This window comes from Taudactylus pleione, unplaced genomic scaffold (genome assembly GCF_031769625.1).
Source record: "Taudactylus pleione unplaced genomic scaffold, aTauple2 ptg000105l, whole genome shotgun sequence".
Classification (NCBI taxonomy): Eukaryota; Metazoa; Chordata; class Amphibia; order Anura; family Myobatrachidae; genus Taudactylus; species Taudactylus pleione.
Genome location: NW_028284507.1, coordinates 139,480 through 166,575, shown reverse-complemented (window position 1 = coordinate 166,575; position 27,096 = coordinate 139,480). Strand labels below are relative to the sequence as shown.

The 27,096-nt window shown below is 45.2% G+C and overlaps 1 protein-coding gene across 1 annotated transcript in view; it reads right to left on the bottom strand.

Annotated features, from left to right (window-relative positions):
• The window catches only part of SNRNP200 (small nuclear ribonucleoprotein U5 subunit 200), a 62,903-nt gene extending 36,857 nt beyond the window's left edge, over positions 1 to 26,046 (bottom strand). Inside the window, exons 1-7 of the mRNA XM_088470793.1 lie at positions 25,899 to 26,046; positions 24,830 to 24,993; positions 21,022 to 21,193; positions 11,895 to 12,087; positions 7,085 to 7,140; positions 6,900 to 6,998; positions 6,663 to 6,815 (exon numbers count right to left, since the gene is read on the bottom strand). Coding sequence (XP_088326919.1) covers positions 6,663 to 6,815; positions 6,900 to 6,998; positions 7,085 to 7,140; positions 11,895 to 12,087; positions 21,022 to 21,193; positions 24,830 to 24,993; positions 25,899 to 25,943 — 882 coding nt within the window. The 5' untranslated portion in view covers positions 25,944 to 26,046. The remainder of the gene's footprint in view (positions 1 to 6,662; positions 6,816 to 6,899; positions 6,999 to 7,084; positions 7,141 to 11,894; positions 12,088 to 21,021; positions 21,194 to 24,829; positions 24,994 to 25,898) is intronic.
• Positions 26,047 to 27,096: the final 1,050 nt, after the last annotated feature.

Genomic DNA, 27,096 nt, shown 5'->3' with positions numbered 1-27,096 from the left:
GCACTGGTAGAACCGCGCTGCTCTCAGATGAGGGAGAGCACGGGCCAGACTATAGATGGCGCCGCTAACATGCATGACGCGCCCTTTCCATAATACCGGCTTTTATATATATGCGCGCCAAGGACCGCGCTGCTTGTCAGCGCTGCACTGCCTCCTGTAGAGGGACTCGTCTGGCTTCCGAAGCCGGCACCTTACACTGCTTGCAGATGGCGGGACCTCGCCTGTCAGCGCTGTACTGTTTAATGAGCAGCAGTGCGGCGTTTATCATTACTGTGTGATCTACTCACCCAGCATTACAACTCCTATATAGAGGAGGGAGGAGCAGGTGTCCTCAGTGACCGCCGCGGCATCACCGCGCTTTTGATGTTGCAGGGGCCGCGCTCCATCCCCTCCTTCAATTAAGAGGGTGATGGCTAGGAATAAGCCAGAGACCCTGACGCTGACTGTTGAGTGCAGCGGCGGGTCTCGTCAGCAGCTCCGACACCACCACGTGGCAGGTTGGAAGGAGCTGTGTATGACAAGCGCGCAGCACGCGCTGTCCCTAAGCCCAGCGTTTTGGCCCACCGCTCCAGCTAGTCAGGAGTGGTGGGATATACTTACAAACTGCTGCGGCCGGGTTGCTGGGCTGGGGGGCAAATGAGGAAACCCGGACACGAACCGGTTTCAGTTGTGTCGGGTCCTCATGGAGTCTGATGACTCTGTTTAAAGTCCCCCCTCAGGGTCACCGGACACAGGCTGCAGTAGCCGTGTGGTGCCCTCCCGGCGGCTCCCACGTAGCAGGCAGACTGCCACAGTAAACAGTCTGCCTGTCCTCAATGCTTTAAATAAAAAGCTCTAAAATAATAAAATAAAATAAATTATACTCAAAAAAGGCTGGAGACAGCCTGATGTGCTTCCGGCTCTCTCGGGCACATTCTAAAAACTGGGGCTGATGGGGCATAGAGGGGGAGGAGCCAGTCACACTTCTAGATTTTTTTTAAAGTGCCAGGCTCTACTCTACCACCGTCTATACCCTACTGTCTTGAACTCCAGTGTCCCCTAGTGGATGAAGGAGAAAACACGGCACAATTATAACAGCATGCTTATTTATACAAATCAACAAAAATGGCAACAGTTCTGCCTGCTAAAGGGCAAAAAGCCCCTTTAATTATGCTGTAATGAGCATTGTATAAAGAACCTTTAAAAAAAGAAAAAAATTTAAATCGGAAATGGACATCTATTTTTATTTATATCATCATTATTATTGACGTCAAACTAGATGTCTGACACCTTCATACACTAGGATTAGGATAAAGTGTAAGTTATATGAACATGTAGAATTTGGTATTTAAAAAAAAAAACAGGTTTGGGCATTTACCAGTAAATCCCCTTCTCAGATTCCACAGGGGACAGTGAAGCTTCTGACAGTGGGATATAGACGGTGGTTGAGCATAGTCCGGCACTTTAAGAATCTAAAAGTGTGACTGGCTCCTCCCCCTCTATGCCCCATCAGCCCGATTTAAGGAACTGAGCCAGAGATGAGACAGAGAACGGACAGAACAACAGAGAAGGAGAACAGGAGAAGGAGAACACGCAGTCCCAAAGGACAACACACTGCAGGCAACGCAGACAGTCACACCAACACGCAGTCCCAACAGAACATCGAACTTAGAAAGCAGGTAAGAAGCACTGGGTGGGAGTCCAGTATCCCCTGTGGAATCGGAGAAAGGTATTTACCAGTAAGTACCAAAATCCTGTTTTGTCCTTCATTCACAAGGCATACTGGAACTTCCGACAGTGGGGACATCTCAAAAGCTACCATCCTGGGTGGGAGAGTGCGGAACAACCTGCAACACCCTGCGAGCCTATCTGAAGCCGAGGTTGCAAAAGTGTCAAAACGATAAAACCAAACGTATGCAAAGACCACCACGAAGCGGCGCGACAAGGCTGAGTAGCCGAAACGCCCCTATGTGGCGCCCAGGAAGTACCCACAGAGCGCGTAGAATGTGCGGAGATGGATACAGGCGGAGGTCTAGCAGAGGCAACATAAGCCTGCCGAATGGTCAGACAGATCCATCGGCCAAAGTCTGTCTTGACGCAGGCCAACCCCTGCGAGTAGCATCGTAAAGGACAAACAGAGCATCTGATTTACGCAACCTGTCAGTGCGGGCCACATAAACACGAAGAGTCTGCACCACATCTAAGGAGTGAGAACTCCCTGAAGAATCCAACAAGGCCGGAAACACAATCGGCTGATTTATGTGAAAAGCCGAGACCACTTTAGATAAAAAGGAAGGGCGGGTACGACGTTCCGCCCAATCTTTATGAAAAATCAAGTCAGGGGAACGGCAGGACAAAACTCCAAGCTCCGACACACATCTAGCTGAAGCAAGGGCCAACAAAAGGATCACCTTCCAAGGTATAAATTTTAAATCAACATCCGCCAATGGTTCAATGTTGCCGATTACAGGAAGGATAGGACAATGTTCAGGTTCCACAGAGCAGTGGGTGAAACAAAGAGGAGGCTGTACTCTAAGCACCCCTTGAAAAAAGGTCTGAACTTCTGGAATCAGAGGTAAACGGTGCTGGAAATAGAAAAAAAAAAGAGAGAGCAGATATCTGCACCTTCAGAGATCCTAAGAGAAGACCGGTGTCCAGTCCCCTTTGAAGAAAGAAGTAGACGCGATAAAAGAAAAGATGAAGTAGAGGATCCACTGCCTTCATACCAGGAGATATAGGATTTCCAGATGTGTTGGTAATGAGCAAAAGTTACTGGTTTCCTGAAGCATAGTAGGGATGACCGCACTGGTAATGCCATGTCTTCTTAAGGTGCCAGTCTCAACAGCCACACCGGCAAACAAAGCCAATGCAAGTCGGTCTACACAAATGCACCCTGCTGTGGAAGGTCCGCCAGAAGGAGCAGGAGGTCGGAATACCAAGATTGATGAGGCCAGTCCGGAGCCACTAGGATTACCTTGGCCGTCTCACGCTTCATCCGCTTGAGAACCCGAGGAAGAACTGAAATTGGTGGGAACAGATACACAAAGCCAAGGGATCAACAAAGTATCCGCTCCCACAGCCTCCGGATCCATGGTCCTGGAACAGTAAAGGGGCAGCTGTCGATGTCTTGCTCAGGAGGCCATGAGGTCTATTTGAGGTTCCCCCAACGATAAACCAGCTGAAGAAAAAACTTTGGGATGGAGGGGCCATTTCCCAAGGTGAAGATCCTGACGACTAAAGGTAGCCAGCTTCCCAGTTGTCGAACCCGGAATGAATACTGCGGAAACTGCCTCATCGTGTCTTTCTGCCCACAGAAGAAAGCGTCTGGTCTCTCTCATGGCTAGAAGGCTGAGAGTTCCCCCTTGCATATATAATGAAATTAGTATATATATATATATATATATATATATATATATATATATATACATACACACACACATATATACACACACACATATATACACACACACACATATACACACACACACATATACACACACACACATATACACACACACACATATATACATACACACATGCCACCGCGGTTGCATTGTCGGATTGAACCCAAACCGGAAGTCCCTGCAGCAACAGAGCTGCCTGAGACAGCACCCTGTAAACTGCCCGCAGTTCGAGGACGTTGATCAGTAAAAGAGATTCCTGGTGCGACCAACGACCCTGGAAGTGGCTGTCCAAAACCACAGATCCCTATCCTCGAAGGCTGGCATCCGTACAAACCAGGGTCCAATTCCATATTCAGAAGCGTCGACCAGCCACCAGGTGATCCGTTCAGCGCTACTAGATCAAGGATATGCAGGTCTGAGGAGACAGTTTCACCAGACGATACATCTGCAGGTGAGAACCCGATCACTATGATAGAAGATCAAACTGGAACATCCTAGAGTGAAACTGGCCGAATTGGATAGTCTCGAAGAAGGCCACCATCTTCCCCAGAAGCCGAATGCAAAGATGTACAGATACTTTACTCGGCTTGAGAACTAAACAAACCAATTCTTGGATGGCTATCGCCTTGTCCAGGGGAAAATACCCGAAGCAGGGTCGTGTCCATAAACATCCCCAGGAATTGAAGCATTTGAGATGGTTTCAGTTGTGATTTCTGGAAGTTGACAATCCAAAAGTATTGTAATAGGACCTAATGTGTAAGGGATACCGGTCGCAGAAGATCCTCCTTTGCTGGAGCCTTGATGAGCAAGTCATCCAAATAAGGGACAATCGTCATCCCCTGCCATTACCTTGGTGAATACTCTTGGAGCTGACAAGAGCCTGAATGTCAGGGCCTGGAACTGATAATGAGCATCCCTGATGGAAAACTGGAGGAATGCTTGGTGAGGTTCCCAAAACGGAATGCGCAGATAGGCATCTTATATGTCTAATGACACCAAAAATTATTCTGCTTCAAATCCCGCAATCACAGAATGAAGAGATTCCATTTTAATAGTGATTTGAGATTTAAAATGGGTCTGACTGACCCATCTAGTTTTAGAACCACAAAAAGATTGCCTGAATCCTTTGTCGAGAACAAGCTGCTTCAGCGGATTTATTGGAATCCCTGTTGAAAAATCGAACTGGAGGAGTGGAAGCAAACCCTACCTTGTATCCGTGAGATACCAGATTCCGAACCCAAGTGTCGGGACAAGTTAGCCACCAACCTCTTTGAACAGCTGTAGTCCACCAGCCACCTTGGAAGTCCCTAGGTGGGATGGAAGTCCGTCATGCCATGAGTTTGTCTGCTGGTTTGGGGTCCGCACTTGCAGCCTGGCGTCCCTTGCACGGCCTCTGCCAACTGCTGAAGATGAACTTCTTAGTCATCCCTGAAATCTCACAGGCGTGCAAAAGGAGGGACTCTGAAATGAGCGACGTGGAGTAGGAGCCGAAGAGGGTAAGGAAATCCACATATCCAGCTCCAGACCAAACAGAATATCACCTTTGAAAGGAAGAGCTTCTACGGCACGTTTAGATTCAGCATCTTCTGGCCATAAACGTAGCCACAGGACGAGGCAAGCTGCGACAGCAGAAGCAGAGATTCTGGAGCCTACCCGGCCTATGTCCCTAGGGGCGTCTCCGGGATACGCTGCCGATTCGTGAAAATGCTCTCCAAGGTAATAAGATGAGAATAAGAGTATTTGACCTGAGGCTCTCTGCAAACTGTTCCACCCACTTCTCCACCTACTTGTTGACCTAGAAGCCGACCAAGGCTGGTCTGAGAAGCGCACCTGCAGCAGTGTATGTCGTCTCCAAATTGCGTTCCAAGCTTTCCTTAAGAAAGTTGGCCCCCGGAACTGGAAGAGTAGGGTTTTTTTTGATAGCCGGGAGACTGAAGAATCTACCTGTGGCGGAGTTTCCCATTTAGCTCTATTTTCTGTAGGAAAAGGATAAAGAGAAAGAAACCGCCTAGGGCTCTGGAACGAACGGTCCGATTGCTTCCAGGCTGCCGACATCTGTTTATCTAGCTGGAGAGAAACAGGAAAAGTGACTGCTGGAGGATTCTTTATTCGGTAAGAAACAGAAGTCAACGACTCCGGAGCCTCCGGATCGGGAATGTGAAGCACTTCCCTGAACGCTAGGATAAGCGCTTTAATACCTTGCATAGCTTCAGGTTCCTGTAAGGAGACCTCTACGTCTGCATCGTCCAGCATTTCCCATTCCTCCTCATGAGATAAGTGTTCAGCTTCAGAGTCCTAATCAGACTGGAGAACCGCCAGAAGTGCCCTTTTCTTGGTGGGCCGACTTACCGCGGCCTCTGGAGGTTTTGACACGGAACCATCATCTGGGCTAAGCCCTCCACTGAATGGGATCTCCCTGAGTCCAAGCAGGTTCTGTAGCTAGAAAGGAAGGGCAAGATGTGCTAGGAGTACCCTTGTAATTTCCCGTTCACATCGGGAAGCGGCTAACTCGGACGTAAGATCAGTCATGACCCTGCCAAACTATTTATTAAGGATGGTGTGACAGCCTGTTCTGTATTAGCACTCTCTCCCTCATAGACCTTGCACAGGGAATAGCCCTCTGAACGAGCGTGGGTAAACTTTTTCCTGCACGTAGTGCATGCAAACAGCTTATCTGATATCCCATAGGAGGGAACGGGGGACAGCCGCGCTCCTGCAGGCGGCTAGTCTGCAACGTAGCATTAGCTCTGGTGCCTAAGCCGAGCACCGGAGCGATATCCCATAGGAGGGAACGGGGGCAGCCGCACTCCTGCAGGCGGCTGGTCCGTGGCTCAGCATTGCTGCTGTTGATGCCTCCGGTCGCACCAAGAACATAGGGGGGAACGCTCACTAGTGTGACAGCACGGCAGAATTCCAATTACTTATAAACAGGGCTGGAGACAGCCCCATGTGCACGGGTCTTCTCCGGCACATTCTAAAAACTAGGGCATACAGGGGAAGAAGCCAGTCACACTTAGATTATTAAAATTACAGGCTCTACTCAACCACCGTCTATACCCCACTGTCAGAAGCTCCAGTGACCCCTAGTGGATGAAGGAGATAACACAATTCTAGTCTGTTAAGGTGACAACGCCAGATTAGTGTTTTCCCTGGACAGCAATGGGTAAGCAAGCTGTATATGCGTCACATCAGAGTGGGAATTTATGAATAAGAGGAAAAGGACCTATAGCGCCATGATCAGTAATATGATCAGAAACAGATGACTGGAAGTATACGCACCTTTAATATTTCGAGAACCTCATCTGCTTTCTTCTGTGACACAATGGCATCATCATAAAATCTGCTGAGCTGTCTCTGTAACCAGAAAGCATCGATGTCTCGTGGGTGAAGGTCTTTCTTCTTAGAACTCATCAGCTCTCCAGACGTCACCAGCTAAGGGATGGATAGGGGAACTTCAGTGATATAGCATGTACAGGTAGTGCTCACAGTCAGTAACACTATGGTGGTGTAACTTACATTGGCAGAGAGTGTGCCACGCACAACAGCCTCATCACCATCCATGTCATCATCAGAGGCCTCCTCTCTCACCTCTCCATATATGTCTTCATCCCCTACCTGTGGTTCAGGAAAGATTCAAACATCAACCATAACACAACACAATGGAAATACTGTATATCATATGAGCTTTCCAGGCAACTCACCTCTTCATCAGATTCAAACTGCACGTTGACTCCATAAGTCTCATCTATATTATCATCTGCAGTGAGAATAACACACATAGAAAGTTAATAATCATGGCAGTGCCAATTTTAAATGGTAGTTTTAACAACACAATGTTTTATACAGTGTCAGAGTTACATTGCTCCCAATAAGGCCGAACCTGCTGCTCGGCTAGAGTATAATCTGACATGGCCAAGCTGGACAAGATCTGAATAGTTGTCTCTTGGGCACAGTGGTTACTCCAAATGTAGTACAATGTGTGTCGGACTAAGTATTTTGCTCCTAGACCTCAAGACAGAGTGGTAAAAGGTCACTGATAAATTTGATGAGCACTTTCAGCAAACGACCCCACCAACGACCATCTAATGCTTACGGATATCAATAAACTGACTTATTGAAAAGGGACCATTAATATTAGTGCAAAGGCAAAACAGGCAAAACAGAAATACGCTAGTATTTTGGATCTGTACAGGTGGATTGGGAGATAGTGGGTGGGTGTGCCCACCACCTCTCTCATCTCTGCCCACCCCCTCCCCCTGCATCATCTTTTGCTCTCAGCTCTGTCCCCCTCCTGTTGGGTTGGGTAATCTTAAGTGTGGAGGGGTTGCAAGCTCCTCCACAAAAATTGTGCTGACAGGTCTAAAGGGAATAGTCCTGTGCATCCAAACAGTGCTGGCTGGGAAGAAAAGAGTCTGTCAGGCATCCATTGAGAGCTGTGAGGTGAGGGAGTGGGCCTCCTCTAGCTCTCTACTATGACTGTGCTAGACTGGCACAGTTGGAGATTGTATAATATAGTTACATTTATTTCAGTGTAAAGGGGCCTATCCATTACATGACTTTTTGCACGATCTGACCAAAACCAGGAGGTTTTGGTCGCATTCTTCACAAAGTCGTGTAACGGATAGCCGGCAAGGACCAGCGATGCGCGTGCAGGCTGGGTCCTTGCCGACCCAGACTATCTGCTGAACATGCCCGTGAACCTGATGACGACCGTCAGGTTCGGCATGTTCATAGATAGGAGGTCGGGCTCCTGTACTGAATGACATTCAGTGAATGCCGTTCAGCGCGGGCGCCGCACCTTGGCGACCTGAAGGTCTGAGCGCTAGTCGTTCAGGGCGCCTAGTGGATAGGCCCCTTTAGGAAGGCAAAGAAAATAAAAACAAAATGTAAGTAATCTGTTGTATCACAGATTGTCAGAAAGCAGAAAGATGGACACAATTCAGGAAGGTGTTATATTGTAACACCCGCCAACATCACAAGTTTGCAGATGGAGAAACTCAGGCTGTGATGGGTCAGCTTGTAACACTGCCATTGACTGCATACAGCTGCAGCCCTACATAAACAGGAACAGTGACTGCAGTATCTGATCATCAGCTCTGGGCACATATATTACAGCGCTGGGGGCAGGGAGAGCAGAAGGATAGTTAGATAGAAGCATATTCTGCTAGTTGGGGGAAAGGGAGAGGTGTTATTAAAACTTTTAGGCTAAGAGTTTCCTTTAAGCCTTCTAGTGACAAAAACAAATGAGACACTGACTAAAACACAAAGATATCAGACTAACTCAAACTAACAAGATCCAAAACACCAACTAGGCCAGGCACTACCAACTATTACAAGTTGTAATTATTTATATAAGATTTACTTGTTACACCTTTAAATCAACCTTGATCAAGTACTACTTTAAGGTGTATATTTACTAAAGCTTCTGAAAATTAAAAAGTGGAGGTGTTGAGCATAGCAACCAATCAGAATCTGTCTATCATGTTCTAGGACGCAATAGTGACATGATAGACCACTTTTCATTATTAGAAGCTTTAGTAAAATCGACATCTACAAATGATATTAGGTACATATATGGGATTCAGGAGGAACATGTATTGTGGCCATTAATGTTTAAATGTTTTGTAAATTCAAAACACTATTAAGTCATTAAGCCCCGCCGCCTGGTAGCAAACACACCAGTCACATATTTGCTTTTAGTTCAGTTGTTTTGCAATTGCAAAGAGTAAAAACTTTTCTGCCCATTGGATAGATTTTTTTTTATTTCACCACGTGAGGAGTAAAACAAACTATTGCTATTATCTAAATATTTCATGTCTTTTGAGAAAACAAGGTATCATTTCTGTGGGTACTCTATAAAAAAAAAAAAAAGATTAAATTGCACGGGAGGAGCTTTGCAACGTGTGCTCCGTAGATAACAGCAATTACAGTAAGGAGTTATATGCTCCTAACATAACAGCAATTACAGTAAGGAGTTATATGCTCCGTAGATAACAGCAATTACAGTAAGGAGTTATATGCTCCGTACATAACAGCAATTACAGTAAGGAGTTATAAGCTCCGTAGATAACAGCAATTACAGTAAGGAGTTATATGCTCCGTACATAACAGCAATTACAGTAAGGAGTTATAAGCTCCGTAGATAACAGCAATTACAGTAAGGAGTTATATGCTCCGTACATAACAGCAATTACAGTAAGGAGTTATAAGCTCCGTAGATAACAGCAATTACAGTAAGGAGTTATATGCTCCGTACATAACAGCAATTACAGTAAGGAGTTATAAGCTCCGTAGATAACAGCAATTACAGTAAGGAGTTATATGCTCCGTACATAACAGCAATTACAGTAAGGAGTTATAAGCTCTGTAGATAACAGCAATTACAGTAAGGAGTTATAAGCTCCTAACATAACAGCAATTACAGTAAGGAGTTATATGCTCCTAACATAACAGCAATTACAGTAAGGAGTTATATGCTCCGTAGATAACAGCAATTACAGTAAGGAGTTATATGCTCCTAACATAACAGCAATTACAGTAAGGAGTTATATGCTCCTAACATAACAGCAATTACAGTAAGGAGTTATATGCTCCGTAGATAACAGCAATTACAGTAAGGAGTTATATGCTCCGTAGATAACAGCAATTACAGTAAGGAGTTATATGCTCCGTAGATAACAGCAATTACAGTAAGGAGTTATATGCTCCGTAGATAACAGCAATTACAGTAAGGAGTTATAAGCTCCTAACATAACAGCAATTACAGTAAGGAGTTATATGCTCCTAACATAACAGCAATTACAGTAAGGAGTTATATGCTCCGTAGATAACAGCAATTACAGTAAGGAGTTATATGCTCCGTAGATAACAGCAATTACAGTAAGGAGTTATATGCTCCGTAGATAACAGCAATTACAGTAAGGAGTTATATGCTCCGTAGATAACAGCAATTACAGTAAGGAGTTATATGCTCCTAACATAACAGCAATTACAGTAAGGAGTTATATGCTCCTAACATAACAGCAATTACAGTAAGGAGTTATATGCTCCTAACATAACAGCAATTACAGTAAGGAGTTATATGCTCCTAACATAACAGCAATTACAGTAAGGAGTTATATGCTCCTAACATAACAGCAATTACAGTAAGGAGTTATATGCTCCTAACATAACAGCAATTACAGTAAGGAGTTATATGCTCCTAACATAACAGCAATTACAGTAAGGAGTTATATGCTCCTAACATAACAGCAATTACAGTAAGGAGTTATATGCTCCTAACATAACAGCAATTACAGTAAGGAGTTATATGCTCCTAACATAACAGCAATTACAGTAAGGAGTTATATGCTCCTAACATAACAGCAATTACAGTAAGGAGTTATATGCTCCTAACATAACAGCAATTACAGTAAGGAGTTATATGCTCCTAACATAACAGCAATTACAGTAAGGAGTTATATGCTCCTAACATAACAGCAATTACAGTAAGGAGTTATATGCTCCGTAGATAACAGCAATTACAGTAAGGAGTTATATGCTCCTAACATAACAGCAATTACAGTAAGGAGTTATATGCTCCTAACATAACAGCAATTACAGTAAGGAGTTATAAGCTCCTACATAACAGCAATTACAGTAAGGAGTTATATGCTCCTAACATAACAGCAATTACAGTAAGGAGTTATATGCTCCTAACATAACAGCAATTACAGTAAGGAGTTATATGCTCCTAACATAACAGCAATTGCAGGAAGGAGTTATATGCTCCTAACATAACAGCAATTACAGTAAGGAGTTATATGCTCCTAACATAACAGCAATTACAGTAAGGAGTTATATGCTCCTAACATAACAGCAATTACAGTAAGGAGTTATATGCTCCTAACATAACAGCAATTACAGTAAGGAGTTATAAGCTCCTACATAACAGCAATTACAGTAAGGAGTTATATGCTCCGTACATAACAGCAATTACAGTAAGGAGTTATATGCTCCTAACATAACAGCAATTACAGTAAGGAGTTATATGCTCCTAACATAACAGCAATTACAGTAAGGAGTTATATGCTCCTAACATAACAGCAATTACAGTAAGGAGTTATATGCTCCTAACATAACAGCAATTACAGTAAGGAGTTATATGCTCCTAACATAACAGCAATTACAGTAAGGAGTTATATGCTCCTAACATAACAGCAATTACAGTAAGGAGTTATATGCTCCTAACATAACAGCAATTACAGTAAGGAGTTATATGCTCTTTTCTGCTTGCACCTCCATGGGCCGTGAGCACAAATAAGCAAGAAACACATGTCTCAGATCTGTCCCAGCCGTGCCTCATGTGCAATTGAATCTGTCTGATGGTTTTTTTTTTCCTTTAATGAAGACAGTCCCATGAAATGTACATATAAACACTGATCTCTCACCCCAACAAATATTTTTGAGAACGGATTTGCACATTAGGTACCTTAACTATGGAGATTGATTTCGCATCAATGCTATACTCACCCATATTTTGAATTTCCTTGTCCCCTCCATAATCCGTGATTTTTTTGCCCAGGTTCACCAGCACATGGTATCGCGTATCATCGGTCTGTCCCAAGAGTTGATCGACTTCCCTCCTCCTGTCCTTATCTCGCAATTTATCATTCTTCAGCACTGCCAGAACCTCATCAGCTGCACCACACAGGATATCTCTTGGCTGCCGGGACACAATAACGACAAGAAATCCTAAGAGTCAGATATACATCCATTCCCAGCTCACGTTAATGTAACGCAGCATTAGCGATAATATTAGTCTGTTCATTACTTCCTCTGTGCGTTCTCCTGAATTTCCTCAAAAATAGATAGATATATCTATCTTAGTGTTCACACTAGGCTGTTTTAATCTCTCTCCATCTCATACATTTATAGAGTAGAGGAGGCCTACCGTACACTGGAATCAGGAGAACGCACAGAGGAAGTAATGAACATACCAAAAAGGCTGGAAGCACTGACAGGAATTCACATTAAAGGCCCCCACACACGGTGCGATATAGCAGCCGATCTGACAGATTGGTACGATACCGCTGCTATATCGCGCCGTGTATGGGCATGATATCGGCCAGTGCGCGCTCCTGTGGGATCGTACATCGCACCTCCAGATCTTACTGCATGTTCACTTAATCTGGGGATGCGATGTACGATCCCACAGGAGCGCTAAGCGGCGGGTGCTGGCATATCGGGCAGTCGGCCACCCAATTGTTCCGTGTGTGTGGACCGCCCGATCACATGTCACACAGTGTATGGGGCCTTAAGTTACATGATGTTTTTTTTACTTTTGATTTATAATACACTGTTGATTTTTTTTCCATAATATTGTTTTTATTAAATACCCTACAAAGTGTATACGGTAGTTATTTCTGTCACCAAAAAACTAGTATGCAAGTAATATGCTGTCCCCAATTATAATCACTAGCACAGGGATGTTGCCTCTACTAGAGGAACTATAGGTTTTAGTACACCCAACCTGCTGGAATTAGTAGTATGAATGATCAGCTACAGTTTGCCCAATTCCTACATATACAATACTGCCTTAGACAAAGCATTGAGTCATTGGGCTCTATTTACTACAATCCGCATTTTGAATGCAGATTGTAGTGAGATAACAGGATTTTGGTACTTACCGATAAATCCCTTTCTCCGATTCCACAGGGGACACTGGAGTTCAAGACAGTGGGGTATAGACGGTGGTAGAGTAGAGCCTGGCACTTTAAATAATTTAGAAGTGTGACTGGCTCCTCCCCCTCTATGCCCCATCAGCCCCAGTTTAAGAACTGAGCCCGAGAGGAGACGGAGGACAACAGGAAAACGAGGAGAAGGAGAAGACCACAGAACGGAACAATACCGACTGAAGGAAAACAGAGGAAACCACTGCAGGGAACACATGCAGACAACTTTATAAAGACCCACAACAGGCAGGTACGCCACGCCGGGCGGGCGTCCAGTGTCCCCTGTGGAATCGGAGAAAGGGATTTATCGGTAAGTACCAAAATCCTGTTTTCTCCTTCATCCACTAGGGGACACTGGAGTTCAAGACAGTGGGGACGTCCCAAAGCCAACCTCCCGGGTGGGAAGCGCGGAGAACATGCCGACCATTCGGCCATTAGAACAGGGACCGCATAGAACCGGAGGTTCAATGGAAGGCAAGAGCTGAGAATCAAGTGTCGTGAGCCAGGAGACAAACAGAACTCCGTGCGGAACAGACACAGAATACCACAACGTACAGTAGTCGAATGGAATAAGCGGCTAGCGAGAAAACACCCTCAGATGAGAAGCATCAGAACACTGTAAACTCAGCTGAAAACAGACCAAGCCAGACTGTTGGGAGAAGAGAACTCCTACCCGAATCCATAGGAGAAGGGCAGTAACCCGAGAAGAAACCTCGAGGAAACCGTACCAGAGTCGGAAACAGGAAGCTGCCACATTTTGCAGATAGCAGAATACCAGCACTGCTGGACATAACTCATATAGATAGAAGTATAACGATACCAATCCACAAAAAAAGAGAGTCCACAGACTCCTCACAAAGAGTATACAGGGAGGTAAAAGTCAAGGCCGCACAGTCGCCCTGAACCCTTCTGGAAGTCCAAGTACTACAAAGTTGTTAACCAGCGGAAGGATGAGACCATAGAAATCTCCAAAGAGTGGAGATCACCCTGGGCATGAGGCGGCTTCGAGAGGATTGAGATTACAATACCTTTCAGAGGGTCAGACCGCAGTACAACCAATGCTGAGAACAGGAATAAACCAGCAACTGAAACCCTGACGCTAAAGAGAAAACAACGTACAACTTCCAACATGATGGAAGTGCATAGGCAGTAGTAACTGCTGGCCTGAACATAGCATGAGAAAAACCAGGAAGATACCAGTCAGATACCTGTCAGTATGATAAAAATATCAACAGCTACTGAACAGGAAACCCACCAGGCCCCCTGAGTGGAACATAGTGACTGTCACACTTCTATGTAAAGATGTGCAGTAGCCCAGAGATGTGCTTTGGTCCATAACGCCAACAGATTCTAGTAGAATTGGTTCTCAATGTTGTAACTATGCACCCACACTCCAGGAAAATTCTAAAGTGTAGAGCCAACTGATTAAAAGAGCGGATGGCTGCTAGGAGGCAGTAGGGGAGAAGAACTCTATGTATGTCAGTTTACATGAAATAGGAGCCTCTACCGAGGCATTAGTGGGTAAGCTCTCACCTGTGAGCGACCAGAAGCCCTCTGGCCGAAATGTAGAATGTCACTGACCTGTTCTATCGCAAAGCAACCCGCCACATTAGGAATAGAGAGTAGCTTCAGTGGGCTAAAACCAATGGCCTACAGCACATACTTCAGTCTGGAGATGTGCAGTAGAAAATACTGTGGAAACTAGCAAAATGTTAGTGGAGACAAGAAGGTCGTAAAACAGGACTCTATACCTGAGCCTGTTCCATTAGAGACGTGTATCTGTAGATTATACTTATACCCCAAAAACGGTCTGCTAGTTTAAGTATCCTTACACAAATATTTACAATGTGTATTATGCCACACCAATCTAATATAACCCAGGTCTGTCCCTGCCTAAATCGGTAGGTGGCCCTAGGCCTTCAAGATATGAATTGTACCTAAGGGCCCTTTAGACTCATTCTATTGAGATATGCGACAATAATATGGAGTACCGGAATCGATACTGAGAAGGGTACCTGTACTTAGACATAGAACTCGTTAGTTATCCCAAGCAAAGAAGGGAGATAGCAGTAGTGATAACCCCAGTAGGGTTAAACAGAAAACAGGTTTTTGTTTCCCAATTATTAGGAAATATACATACAAAGAATGGGCGTCTTACAAGCTTGCTACCAAGTGCATCACTGTAATGATAATAGGTCCCCCGAAACGGGGCGCCATAGATATAGACTGACATGAACCGAGCTATATAAGTATATATCCTTATATACATGTGACATGTCTAGGGTCCATGCTAGAAGCAATGCCTTAGGGAATTGTGACTATCACTATGTAAGCTGCAGCACATGACCTTAGATTATAGAGCCACCATATAATAGTATGGATATAGCCTACAGCTTCTGGTAATCCCAGGCGGCTTCCCATGCGTGGTATTATAGGTAACCTAATGCTTGTGGAAGTATAGGCCTCCTACACATATACATGTATATACACACACAACCCAATCCCCCGGGAGAGATCGTGTTAAGCGGAGTTATTGTACCAACTACCGCATCAGGAGTCCAGCCTCCAATCGCAGCCTTCTATTCAATATGCTAGGTATCAGACATAAAACTGATAAGAACAGATCCTACCCCTGCTCTTATGGGAAGGATAAGAAGCGATATCCATATAGGCATACGCATACCTACATACAAATTTAGTAGGTGACGATAATATTGTAAAACTAGAACATGAGCAAAAATTAAAGCCATGGAAGGAACTCCAAGGACAAATTTCACTCCAGCATGTATATGTTTCTACTGCAGGGCTAGTATAAAATACAATATACATAATTATATATATATATATATATATATATATATATACACATACACACACACACACATATATATATATATACATACCATACCCGTGGCTTACCCCCCCCGCAGGGGGACTGCTCATGTACCGCGTGTGGCCGTCACTCAGCTACTGCTCAGGGGCAGGATATGGTAGCTGCGTGCTGTCCCAGACTGGTTTCGATCCTGGGACCCTTCTGTTACAGGTGTACTCGCCTTAGCAGGTGAGCCCTTTTAGCGCCAGATTAACCCATTTTTCGAAGTGGGAATCAAAAAGACTACCTCAGTGCTGTGAGGCAGTAATGCCAACAACTACACTAGCCGCACGTTACTAACCTCTTCCTGTATGTGCTGCCGAAGGGAACACATGAGATATAAATAGATGCACATATGCATACCTTCTAAGGTAAGCACAGAAAAATGGTGAAAGGTTTTAAGACCAGCCTATAATGTAGTATATGTGCTGCCACATATATGCATGGGAAGTCTCTTTAAGGCGAGCCCATGTGAGGCATAAGCCTGGGGATGGGACGCCAAAGTGTGCTAACCCTGGGTGAAGGGTATGCTATAACCATAAGTTCTGGCAGCAGCACCAGAACAGTAGAGCTAGTACACCATGAGGCTATGATACTTCACAGGCTGAGATATCAAGCCATTAGATTAAGCTAGGCGCCCTTTGTTATAGAACGAAGGGAAGCCTGCCAAGCGGCGCTGCATTGGCGGGACTGTCTCGTCAACCCCTCGCTTCTAGCTGTGATGCATCGACTGAACTGGCCTCTTTCAGAACCGCCTAACGTGGTGTTATGTGCAAAAGGGAATTGGGCTAGTGCCCATACAGCTAGCAACCAGCTATCCACTGTAGCTAGCACTAAACTCCTATTATACAAGGACAGGGCCTCCCCTACCTTTTGCGCTGAAGCACTCCCAGTGTGGTAGGCGTAAGAGACCCACGCTAAAGCACTCCCTGCTGCAGGTAGTGCACTGAGCTATACTGCTTGTGTGCAGGCAGTAACTACAGTCCTTAAAAGGGAAGCAGGGGGGCTGTTTTTTCATGAATACCGCGCTGTGCGTGTGCAAACTGCTACACTCCAGTTAGCACAGCGCTGCTAGCCCCCTTAATAGTATAAAGCGGTGATGCTGTCCTGCTGTGACAGGAGTGTGATGGTCATACAGCGCTGCATCGGGGAGCCGCATTGTGCTGGTATAACGTAAGGCTATTAGCCCTATGTTATAACTAACAGGGAAGCCTGCTCAGCCCAGCCAGGAGCTGCAGGACGCGGCATCTCCTCCTGAGATTTAGATGAGGAGCGTTGCTAATTCTTAAGATGAGCCTAAGCAAAGACAGTGCTGCCTGCACCGGGAGAACATACAAACTCCACACAGCAAGAGCCGTGGAGAGATCCGAGCCCTGCGCTGATACTTATTTGTAGCTAGCACTATAAAAGCACTCCCTCCTACTTCTACTTTTGTGCTAGCAGCACTCCCAGCGTGGGAGGGGGAGGGAGTCGCATTAATTAACCCTGTTGCAGGAGTTAGGAGGCAGCCGCGTTCATTCAGGCGCTGGTCTGCACTGCACTGCATCTTTAACCAGCGGTAGGCAGTGGTGGCTGCCCCGCTGGTTGGGCTGTTGCGTGCCCGCAATTAGGGCCGCGAAGGGGGCGTGGCTTTGCCCCGAGTGCGGCCGCCATTTTAATACTGGGGGGCTGCTGCTGCCTGCTTTAGACGCGGCAGGATGCCCTCCCAGGTACCTCTGAGGTCCCTTCACGGGGGGACTAATGCCGAGTATGTCTGCGCAGCAGCGCTAACGGACCGGCAGACCGCGCTGCTCTCAGATGAGGGCTTAGAGCACGAGCCCGACTACAGATGGCGCGGCTATTATGTATGACGCGCCCTTCCCTAAAATACCGGCTATCAGTGTGTGCGCGCGCGTGCACTGTAAGGCTCGCCTCTGCCCACTTACTAAGAAAAAGTGGGCTGGGCGTAATGTAGGGAAGACAACCTTCCTCCCGGCCCTTCTGAGCGGGGTACGGGAGCATCAGCAGACACATTTATAAGGCTGGGCCCTTGTTCTCAATAAGGGAAGCCTCTATACGCGGGTACTCCTACACCAAGGATCGCGCTGCTTGTCAGCGCTGCCTCATGTAGAGGGACTCGTCCTGAAGCCCGCCATTACACTACCAATGGCAGATGGCAGGACCTCGCCTGTGCTACACTATTTAGTGAGCAGCGGTGCGGCGAGCGTTTCTACTCCCATATAGAGAAGGGAGGAACAGGCGTCTCAGTGACAGTCACGGAATCACTGCCGCTTAACACGCACTTGCAGGGGCCCGCGCTCCATCCCCTCGTTAATAGGAGGGGGATGGCTAGGTATAAGCCAGAGACCCGGACGCTGACTGTCGAGTGCAGCGGCAGGTCTCGTCAGCAGCTACCACTTTCACTGGCAGGGGGAAGGAGCCGTGTGTGACAGCCATGCAGTGTGCGCTGTCCCTGAGCCCAGCGTTTTGGCCCACCACTCCAGCTAGTCAGGAGTAGTGGGATATACTTACGGACTGCTGCGGCCGGGTTGCTGGGCAGGGGGGCAAATGAGGAAACCCGGACACGAACCGGTTTCAGTTGTGGCGGGTCCTCATGGAGTCCGATGACTCTGTTTAAAGTCCCCCCTCAGGGTCACCGAACACAGACTGCAGTAGCCGTGTGGTGCCCTCCCGGCGGCTCCCACGTAGCAGGCAGAATGCCACAGTAAGCAGCCTGCCTGTCCTCAGCTTGTTAAATAAAAATAAAAAATAAAAATTAAAAATTATATGAGAAAGGCTGGAGACAGCCTCATGTGCGACCGGCTCTCTCGGGCACATTCTAAAAACTGGGGCTGATGGGGCATAGAGGGGGAGGAGCCAGTCACACTTCTAAATTATTTAAAGTGCCAGGCTCTACTCTACCACCGTCTATACCCCACTGTCTTGAACTCCAGTGTCCCTTAGTGGATGAAGGAGAAATTACCAATTGAAATCGCATTGCGAATTCAGCCAATATCACAGGGATTTACTAAGAATCCCTTGCAGGGACAAAGCTCTGTGCTTGCGATAAAGCTCTGTCCCTGCGAATCCCCTCCGCACACTTATCACGGTACTTTCGTAAGAAATACTGTGACAAGTGCCTGCACCGACCGGCCGCCCCTAAGCCCCGCCCCTCGCGATTGCAACCCCCCCCTTCCTCCCTTAATTGCACTTACCTCCGGTGATCGGTGCTCTGGTGATGTCCTCCCTCCGGTCAGCTGACATCCCATCCTGCAATGGGACCCGGTCAGGTGACGGCCGGGCCCCAGTGCAGGATGGGAGACATCACCGGAGCACCGATCACGGGCACTTTCTTTTTTTTTTTTTACAGTGTATCAGCGTGTGGTCTGTTTAGCCCACACAGCTGATCACTGGGGCCCGGCTCCAGGCTCTGTCTGTTAGAGCGGAGCTGGAGTCCGGTACCCGGGGGAGACCCAGGATAACGCCACCTTCAGGTGGCGTTATCACAGTGCTTTCCCCGGTGTTTTTTTACAATTTATGTTTAGTAACTTTGGCCAGATCACATTTCCCATTACAATTATGGGAAATGCGATCTGCTTACTAAAATGAAATGATAATTAGGGGTTGGAGTAGAATTTTACGAATTCTACTCCAATTGCCCTTTAGTAACTTTATTTTAGTTTCACCTAATGTGAAAAGGGTGTGAAAACACCCCTTTTCACTTTATTTTAGTAAAAATAATGTTAATAAATATAACCCATTGTTTGAATTAGAGGTTTTAAATTAATTATCAGCTGTCTTTTGTTTCCCGCTCTCAACCTGCAGATCTCAACCTGTGGTTCATAGTGACATTCAAGGGTATACAATAAATGTTCTGTAATGGAAGGGGGATGTGGGAGCATTGAGGTGATAGACACGTAGGAAAAGCAGTGTCCTAGGGATCTGTACCCCCATATATGACAGTAGGAACCCAAGAACAGGCAGGAAAATACAGTGATGTGATTGGGTAGCAGTCGGGAAGCCAACGGACGTAATCCCGAACACCGGCTTCCCGACTATCTAATGGTGGGAGTGATCTAATGACAGTCGTCGAAATACCGACGCCTGTCATTAGACCTACGGGGGGAGATTAGGCACACACACACATATTATAATATATATATATATATATATATATATTTCACTAATGTTAAAAGTGTATCCCTGTAACTGTAAGAACATAGCATGTTTTATTATTAATTTAAAAAAAATGTTGAAGTAGAGAAATATGATACAATCTATTTTTCTGATTTATTTTTTTAAATCTTGTTTATAGCACATTTAGTGCTTCTATATGTATCAGTGATTATATATTTTATCTAATCGCAATATTAATTACAAAGGTTATATTTTTAAAATGTTGGGTGTACAATTAATGCAAATGGACTGCCAGGGTGTACACAAGGGAATATGATTGAGAACCACTCATCTAAAACAAAAATGAAGATCTTAATTTAAGTGCTGATGTAATAATAGCATCATATATTAACTTGTATTAAGCGGATGGAGAGAGAACAGACACAGCCAGCAATCACATGTAGAGATCTATACAATGCAAACATTTATAAAACATTTCGGTCATAAAACAGATGTAGCGCAAGCAATTACTTTTCAGCTTTATTTGTCTGACCGTGTTCCTTTACATTTTTACCACAGTTCCAAACATTCTGAAAGCGTAAAATAGTCCATATGTTTTTTACATAGTGCTCATCATTAGAGGGTACAGAAACAACATAACCAAAAACAAGCCATGCAGGAATGGACATTGCAGTCTTACAACAAAAGGAGTTTGCAAAAGAGAAAATCGTCTTCATAATAACACCCAAATCCAACTAGCTGAAATGTCTGTTGCGTTTTACTCATCTGACCCTCAAGAAGATGTTAGAGTGCTTTTATATGTATTCAGGAGGTTCATCCTGCAGATCTCTTATGTTAGAGGTCTATCATTAATCCCTGGACGTAGGGATGCAAACACTAATGGTTGTCATATAATAAGGCACAATTATTAATCAGGAAAAAGAAAGAAGCAGGTTACCTGGTCCCCTAGAGCAGCTTGTATGAAGCTGAGCAGAACTTCATAGGTCTCGCGAGTCTCCTTTGTTTTGGGTTTGTATATGATCCCCACCATTTCATCAATGCCTTCTGACAAGAGGGTGAACCCCTTCATCTTGTTTATGTCATGTCTGTCTTCATCTCTCTTTCTCCTCCTACAAGAGAAGGCAGCATTATAGCTGGAAACAAGCCTTCAAAATTAATTTGACACAGTCTTGTGGGTCTCAAAAAGAGAGAATTAAGTTGGACAGCATGCAGTATGCATATACACATTTTGTTAATTAGCCTCATTTATTACCCTTATGCCTCAATTATTTGTGAATAAAAGCAGAACATTAGTGTAAATTCCATAGTTCTCATGACATCCTCACACCACTTACATAGAAATGCTCTAGCCACTGCTAAACAAACATACTTCCAATCTCTCTTCTCAGACTTCCAACCCCAAACGTTTTATTAATACTCTTAAATGATTTCTCACCATTCCAACATAAAACCCACCTACCACCATCAGTGCCCAGCATCTGACATCCTACGGTGGAAAACATATCAGCCAACCAACTCTACTTCTCCAGCCCGCTGCCTAGGTGTCATCCTTGACCTGGAACTGTCCCCCACATTCAATCTGTTTCCAAATCTTGATACATACATCTAAGGAATATTCCCAGAATACGCACATCTCACACAAGACACTACATAAACTCTAATACATGCACTCATCTCCTGCATTCAATATTACAAAAGCCTCCCTACTGGTTTTCCCCTAGACTTTCACCCCTACAATGTATGTTGTAAGCAGCAGAGACAGATTTTCCTTTTAAAACGTTCTGCTGCTCCAATATCAGTCCTTACATTGGCTGTCTGTGTCTTATCAAATTCAATATAAAATATGTCTACTAACATACAATACCATAAACAGAACTACACCAACATCCATCTCTTCATTTATCTCAAGATATCTCCCAGCTCGACCCCTCTGCTCTGAACAGGATCTACATCTCTCACCCCCGCACAGTACCTGTTCCCCTTGAAGGTTACAGGACTGTTACTGGCTGCACCCAATCTGTGGAATTACCTCCCTCAAGACTTTCTTTTAGCCTCCAAACCTTTATGCATTCCCTGAAAACCTCATCATGCAGCTTATCAAATTTTAGAACCACCCACATAACTTTCAGACTATTCTACCTATCCAGCTGCTCTTTATATGATTTATGTGTGTGTTCTCTTTCTACACTCGCATAAATCACTGACCTCACGCCAACACTGCTGTGTGCTGGATCATGTAGCCCACTAAGACCCTCTGCAACCTGGCTGGACAAATATGCAATAGTATCAAATCCCTATTTCCCTGTAGATTGTAAGCTTAACCGTAAGGCCCACTTTCAATGTCATCTGTTATTACCCAGGCCTGTTTTATTACTGTTATTATGCTGGGGTTATTTAAGTAACTTAGTAAAATAATAATTGGATTATTTTATTTACAAGCCATAACTGTAAACTGATGATATGCTTTAGCAACCAGGAAAGCTATGTATAAGGTATATGGAAGGTGCCCCTAGTCACCCCCTGCGTCTGAACCAAATTTGTATACTCCCAGCATAGAAATCTAGCCTGCAAAGCAGCCTACTGAGTCACTGACTATGGCATTGTGTCAAATCCATCAAACTTCAATACATTCGACCATCATTGAATTTAGCAGTTTCTGGGATTCATACATTAAGCTTCATTTAGCTAGAACCACATCCAGCTAAAGGGCGTATATATGCACCTGGATAAAACATGTTGTGATGTAATGGGACAAATGCCATCTCCTATTTGCAGGCAGGAAAAATACAGGCTGCTTGTGCATACAATACACAAATACTAGGCAGCTTCATTTTTACTCTGCAGCTGACCTAAGTATTGTCCCTTCCCAACTCTAATTTTAAAAGTGCTGTCCTGTGGTGCACAATGGTTTTACCAGCAAACAACATTGCACCTTTTAATTGGATTTATTCCTAAATGCAAATCAGTATTATTAAAACATTTATATATCACCTACATCCACTGACTTATCCACATTTTATTTTGGAAGTTATAACAGAATTTTCTCTTCAGTAAATGTATTCTATATAAACAATGAGCAACATTTCCTTCTTGTGTAGGTGAGCTCTTTGATCTCTCCATAAAGGAGAAAAAAAACAAAAGACATAGAAGAGAACTTCCAATTCCTGTCTCATGCACCATAACCAGGCTCTCTCTGAAAGCTCCTGCCCACAGCTTCCTAATCAGATACGGAGTCCTTCAGAGTTTTTAGCACTATATGCTTCAAGTACATTACTTCACAATGACCTATTAAACAACTTGACTATATAACTGCATATCACAACCTTTCCTCAATTATGTCTTAAGGGGCCGAATTCAATTTGGTGCGATGATGAATAGCTGCGGGAGGGAGCTCCCGCAGCTATTCAATACAACGCGCTGTGTGCCTGGTCGGGGATTGGTTAAGTCAGAGAACGCTGGTTCTCGCAACTTAACCTGGTTGTTAAGGCGCGGATATCTGGCATTCTCTGACTAAAGTACCGGGCATGCAACTGTTAGGGCAGGGGTTGACAACCACGGTCCTCAAGCCACACTGTTAGGGCCTCGCTAAGCCGGAAAACAGCTGCGCGCCATACACTTTTTTCGGAATTCTCCTCACATCCCCAGGTGGGTGAGAGAAGAAATCCTTTAGCCCACCGAAGCAGCGCTGTGTTTTGAATAGCTTCGGGAGCTCCCTCTGCAGCTATTCATCAACGCACTGAATTGAATTTGGCCCAAGGTGTCTATTAGGCATCCAATCTTCCCGAAACTTATGACAATACAAAACATGTGAGGACACTGATGATGCAGCTTCCTGCTCAGGCTCATTTCTCAGCATACACATTTCTCCTCTGCTCTCCTCCAACCACCAGTGGCAGCCCGGTCACATGACAAAATCTACCCTTGCATTCTGAATAACAAATGAAACCATCTTTCAATAAAAAAATAAAAGCATTGTTTTATAGACCATTCTACTTTTTAAATGTCCATCAGATGAGAGCAAGAAATGAAAAGTTCACCTTCATTTAGTCTACAGATGAGTCCTCACTGGTCTTTACTGCAGTCGCGCCATACAGCCCACGTCGGAGCGTCTGGTTCAGTGAGAACCTGCTAACGCCGGGCGTCTTTTTTTTGCTGAAAATGAGTTTACGTCGCAATGTGATACAACTAGGACGCACCAAGAGACTGTACCAATTAATTGGATATGCAACACTTGTATATCTGTGTGCGACAGTCTCTCAATCAACATGTTAAGTGCTGTGATACAGCGGCCGCAGCTTTTTTCACGCCAAGTTCCGTTTACAGACTCTGTATAAAATTAATCAGCAGTGTCTCCTGGTGCATCCTAGTCGCATCCCATCTCAGATACATTTCGGCAAAAAACACGTGCGACGTCAGCAGAATTACATGGAACCTGGAGGCTCACTCACGGCAAACATATCGCGCTGCACGGCATACTGAGGCTCGATAAGCAAGAACACATCTGTACAATAAATACAGAGTGCGCACGCCATTACTGAATCTTGTGACAAGTTAAATATTGGATTCCAGTTGATGAGACAAATATTTATATACATTACAGCAATAACAGGGAAAATGCATTAGAATATGAGACAGTCGTTCAAGGTAGGTCCTCCATTTTGACAAATATGACTCTTAAAAGCAATACATCATCAGGAATAGAGGCCTAATAATAAAAATTAATCTGCCTTTCAATCGCCACTCACTTGGCACGTCTCTCTTCCTGCATTGCAGGCTTGGTTTTTTGAGCCTTGTCCCCCATACGGGTCCCATCCAGTTTCCCCACCAGTGATAGCACCTCTCCAGTGGGCTCATCTCGGCGGGTCCGGTCTATCAAAGAACGATCAGCTTGAAGTACAAGGTTAGAGTTCTGAAGGAAAGAGATGTGCAAAGGAAAAATCGTAATTACGACCAGCTGAAAACAACAAAATATATTCTCGAATTTCAACCCACGTTGTCAGAGGTAAGCAGTGGAAGCCCAAAGTATTGCTGGATCAATTCACGCATTTTATTATGAACCCTTATGGGACAGCAAACTAAAATGCACGACTTAAGCTGGCCACACACTAGACCAACTTACATCCAACCAGCCAACTAGTTGATTGGTTGGAATGAAAATCTGGTAACGTATGGGAGTAAATGATGATCAGCAATTTGCTCCTAAATGCCAGAAAACAGATGAAAATGGTCATCAGACAAGTTTGTTAAATGTTTGATCTAAACTATTTGTTCAAACAACAGTTTTGGTCCATTTTCCGGCGTTTGGGAGCAAATTGCTGATTGTCTTCCTTACCAGAGTTTCACTCCAACCAATCAACAAGTTGGCTGGTTGGATGTAAGTTGGTCTAGTGTGGGGCCAGCCTTAAGGGCAAAATTGGGATAATGTAGTGTGCCGCTGCTGGCGTCTCAACTCTGTCACACCGCGGCCATCGCACCCATCTTTATCAACCCCTGAGGGAGGTGCTGCAACTTGTAGTTCCCCAGAAGTACAGAAACAGTGATGCACAGAGGGATGTAACTCTGCTGCAACTTGTAGTTCCCCAGACTGGAAGTACAGAAACAGTGATCCACATAGGGATAGGCTGCTGCAAGTGAGGCGTTACATTCTGTGACTTGTAGTTCAGCAGCCGAAAGAGCACCAGAGGCTGTCAGCACTGCAGAACCGTATCAATGCCGCCCGCATCGCCCAACTCTAACATGGATGAAACGGATATCACCGGCCAGAGCTGCTGATGTCCCGCACAGCACGATGTGCCCCCCTCCCTCCGCACTCACCGCTTTGTACTCGTACTGCAGGCTGCGGGCAGTTACGTCCGCCATTCCGCCGTGTGATGCCCGGGATGCACCTCACACACACTGTGGGCAACAACGCGCAGGAGACGAAGCTACTTCCGGCTAAACACTTCCACTTCCGGGGCACACAATGACTACTTCCGGTAGACTTGGAGCTTTGCTCTGTGATAGCTTTATTGTAATAACACAATACGCTGACAGCGGATGTTGGTTCTGTTCTGTTGTAAGAGAGACTGATGTCTGCTATTAAGGCTTTCTTATCTGAAGATCTCTGTTGTTTTTGGCTTCTAGTGTGTTTCCTCACATGCAAGTCACTTGTTCTTCTGACATCATCTATTTCACTGATAACTAAGTAATTGTATCTGAAGGTTAGTTGCATATTTGGGGGATGCATTGGATTGAAGTGGTAAATAGCATTATTGCAGCACTGGCCTCTGCTGCGTAATATTGCAATTTGTAGGGGGCTCTGCCAAAATGACTCCTCTGCACCCCTTCCTCACTCTTAGCCCTTGACTTTGCCACCCATTTCACATTCAAAATTGATTCCATCCACCAGGACATCACCACCCTCTCCGATACCCGCCTCCTCCCCATCTTCCTTCCTCCATCCTGCCAACTCCAACTTCATTCCCAGTTTTTGGAGATTAAATGATGACCCTAATTCGGTCCTCTCCACCATTGAGCCTACCAACTCCTATCTCCTCCACTCCCTGTCTCCCCAACTTTTCTTTTCCCAACAGACGGCCTGATTCAGACCCTCTCGCAAGCAGCCGCTCGCTCGTACGTGGCCGATGTTATGCATTTGTGTATGCATCACAGTGCGCAAACTAGTTTTGAGTGGGAAGCGCTCGCTCGCCCAGCAAAGACAGCCCAGTGCAATGAGTGACAGGAGTGGGCGTTTGTGGGTGGTAACCGGGGCAGGCCAGTAGTAACGGGGGAGTGGAGTTGTGAACGCAGGTGTGCCTGAGTGTTTCAATGGCGTTTCAGAGTACACGTCTACACGTCACCTGGCTGTTTTTTACACTGAAATGCTCGCAGTGCTTGCTTTAGGGAAAAGGCAAGCGCTGCGGTCAGATCCGATGGAACCCGATGTACCGATGGTTGTATATACTTCCTGGAGATGACGTGCGCTAGTGGGCGGCTAAAGACAGGCTGGTGGGCATCTATAAAAACAAAGTGA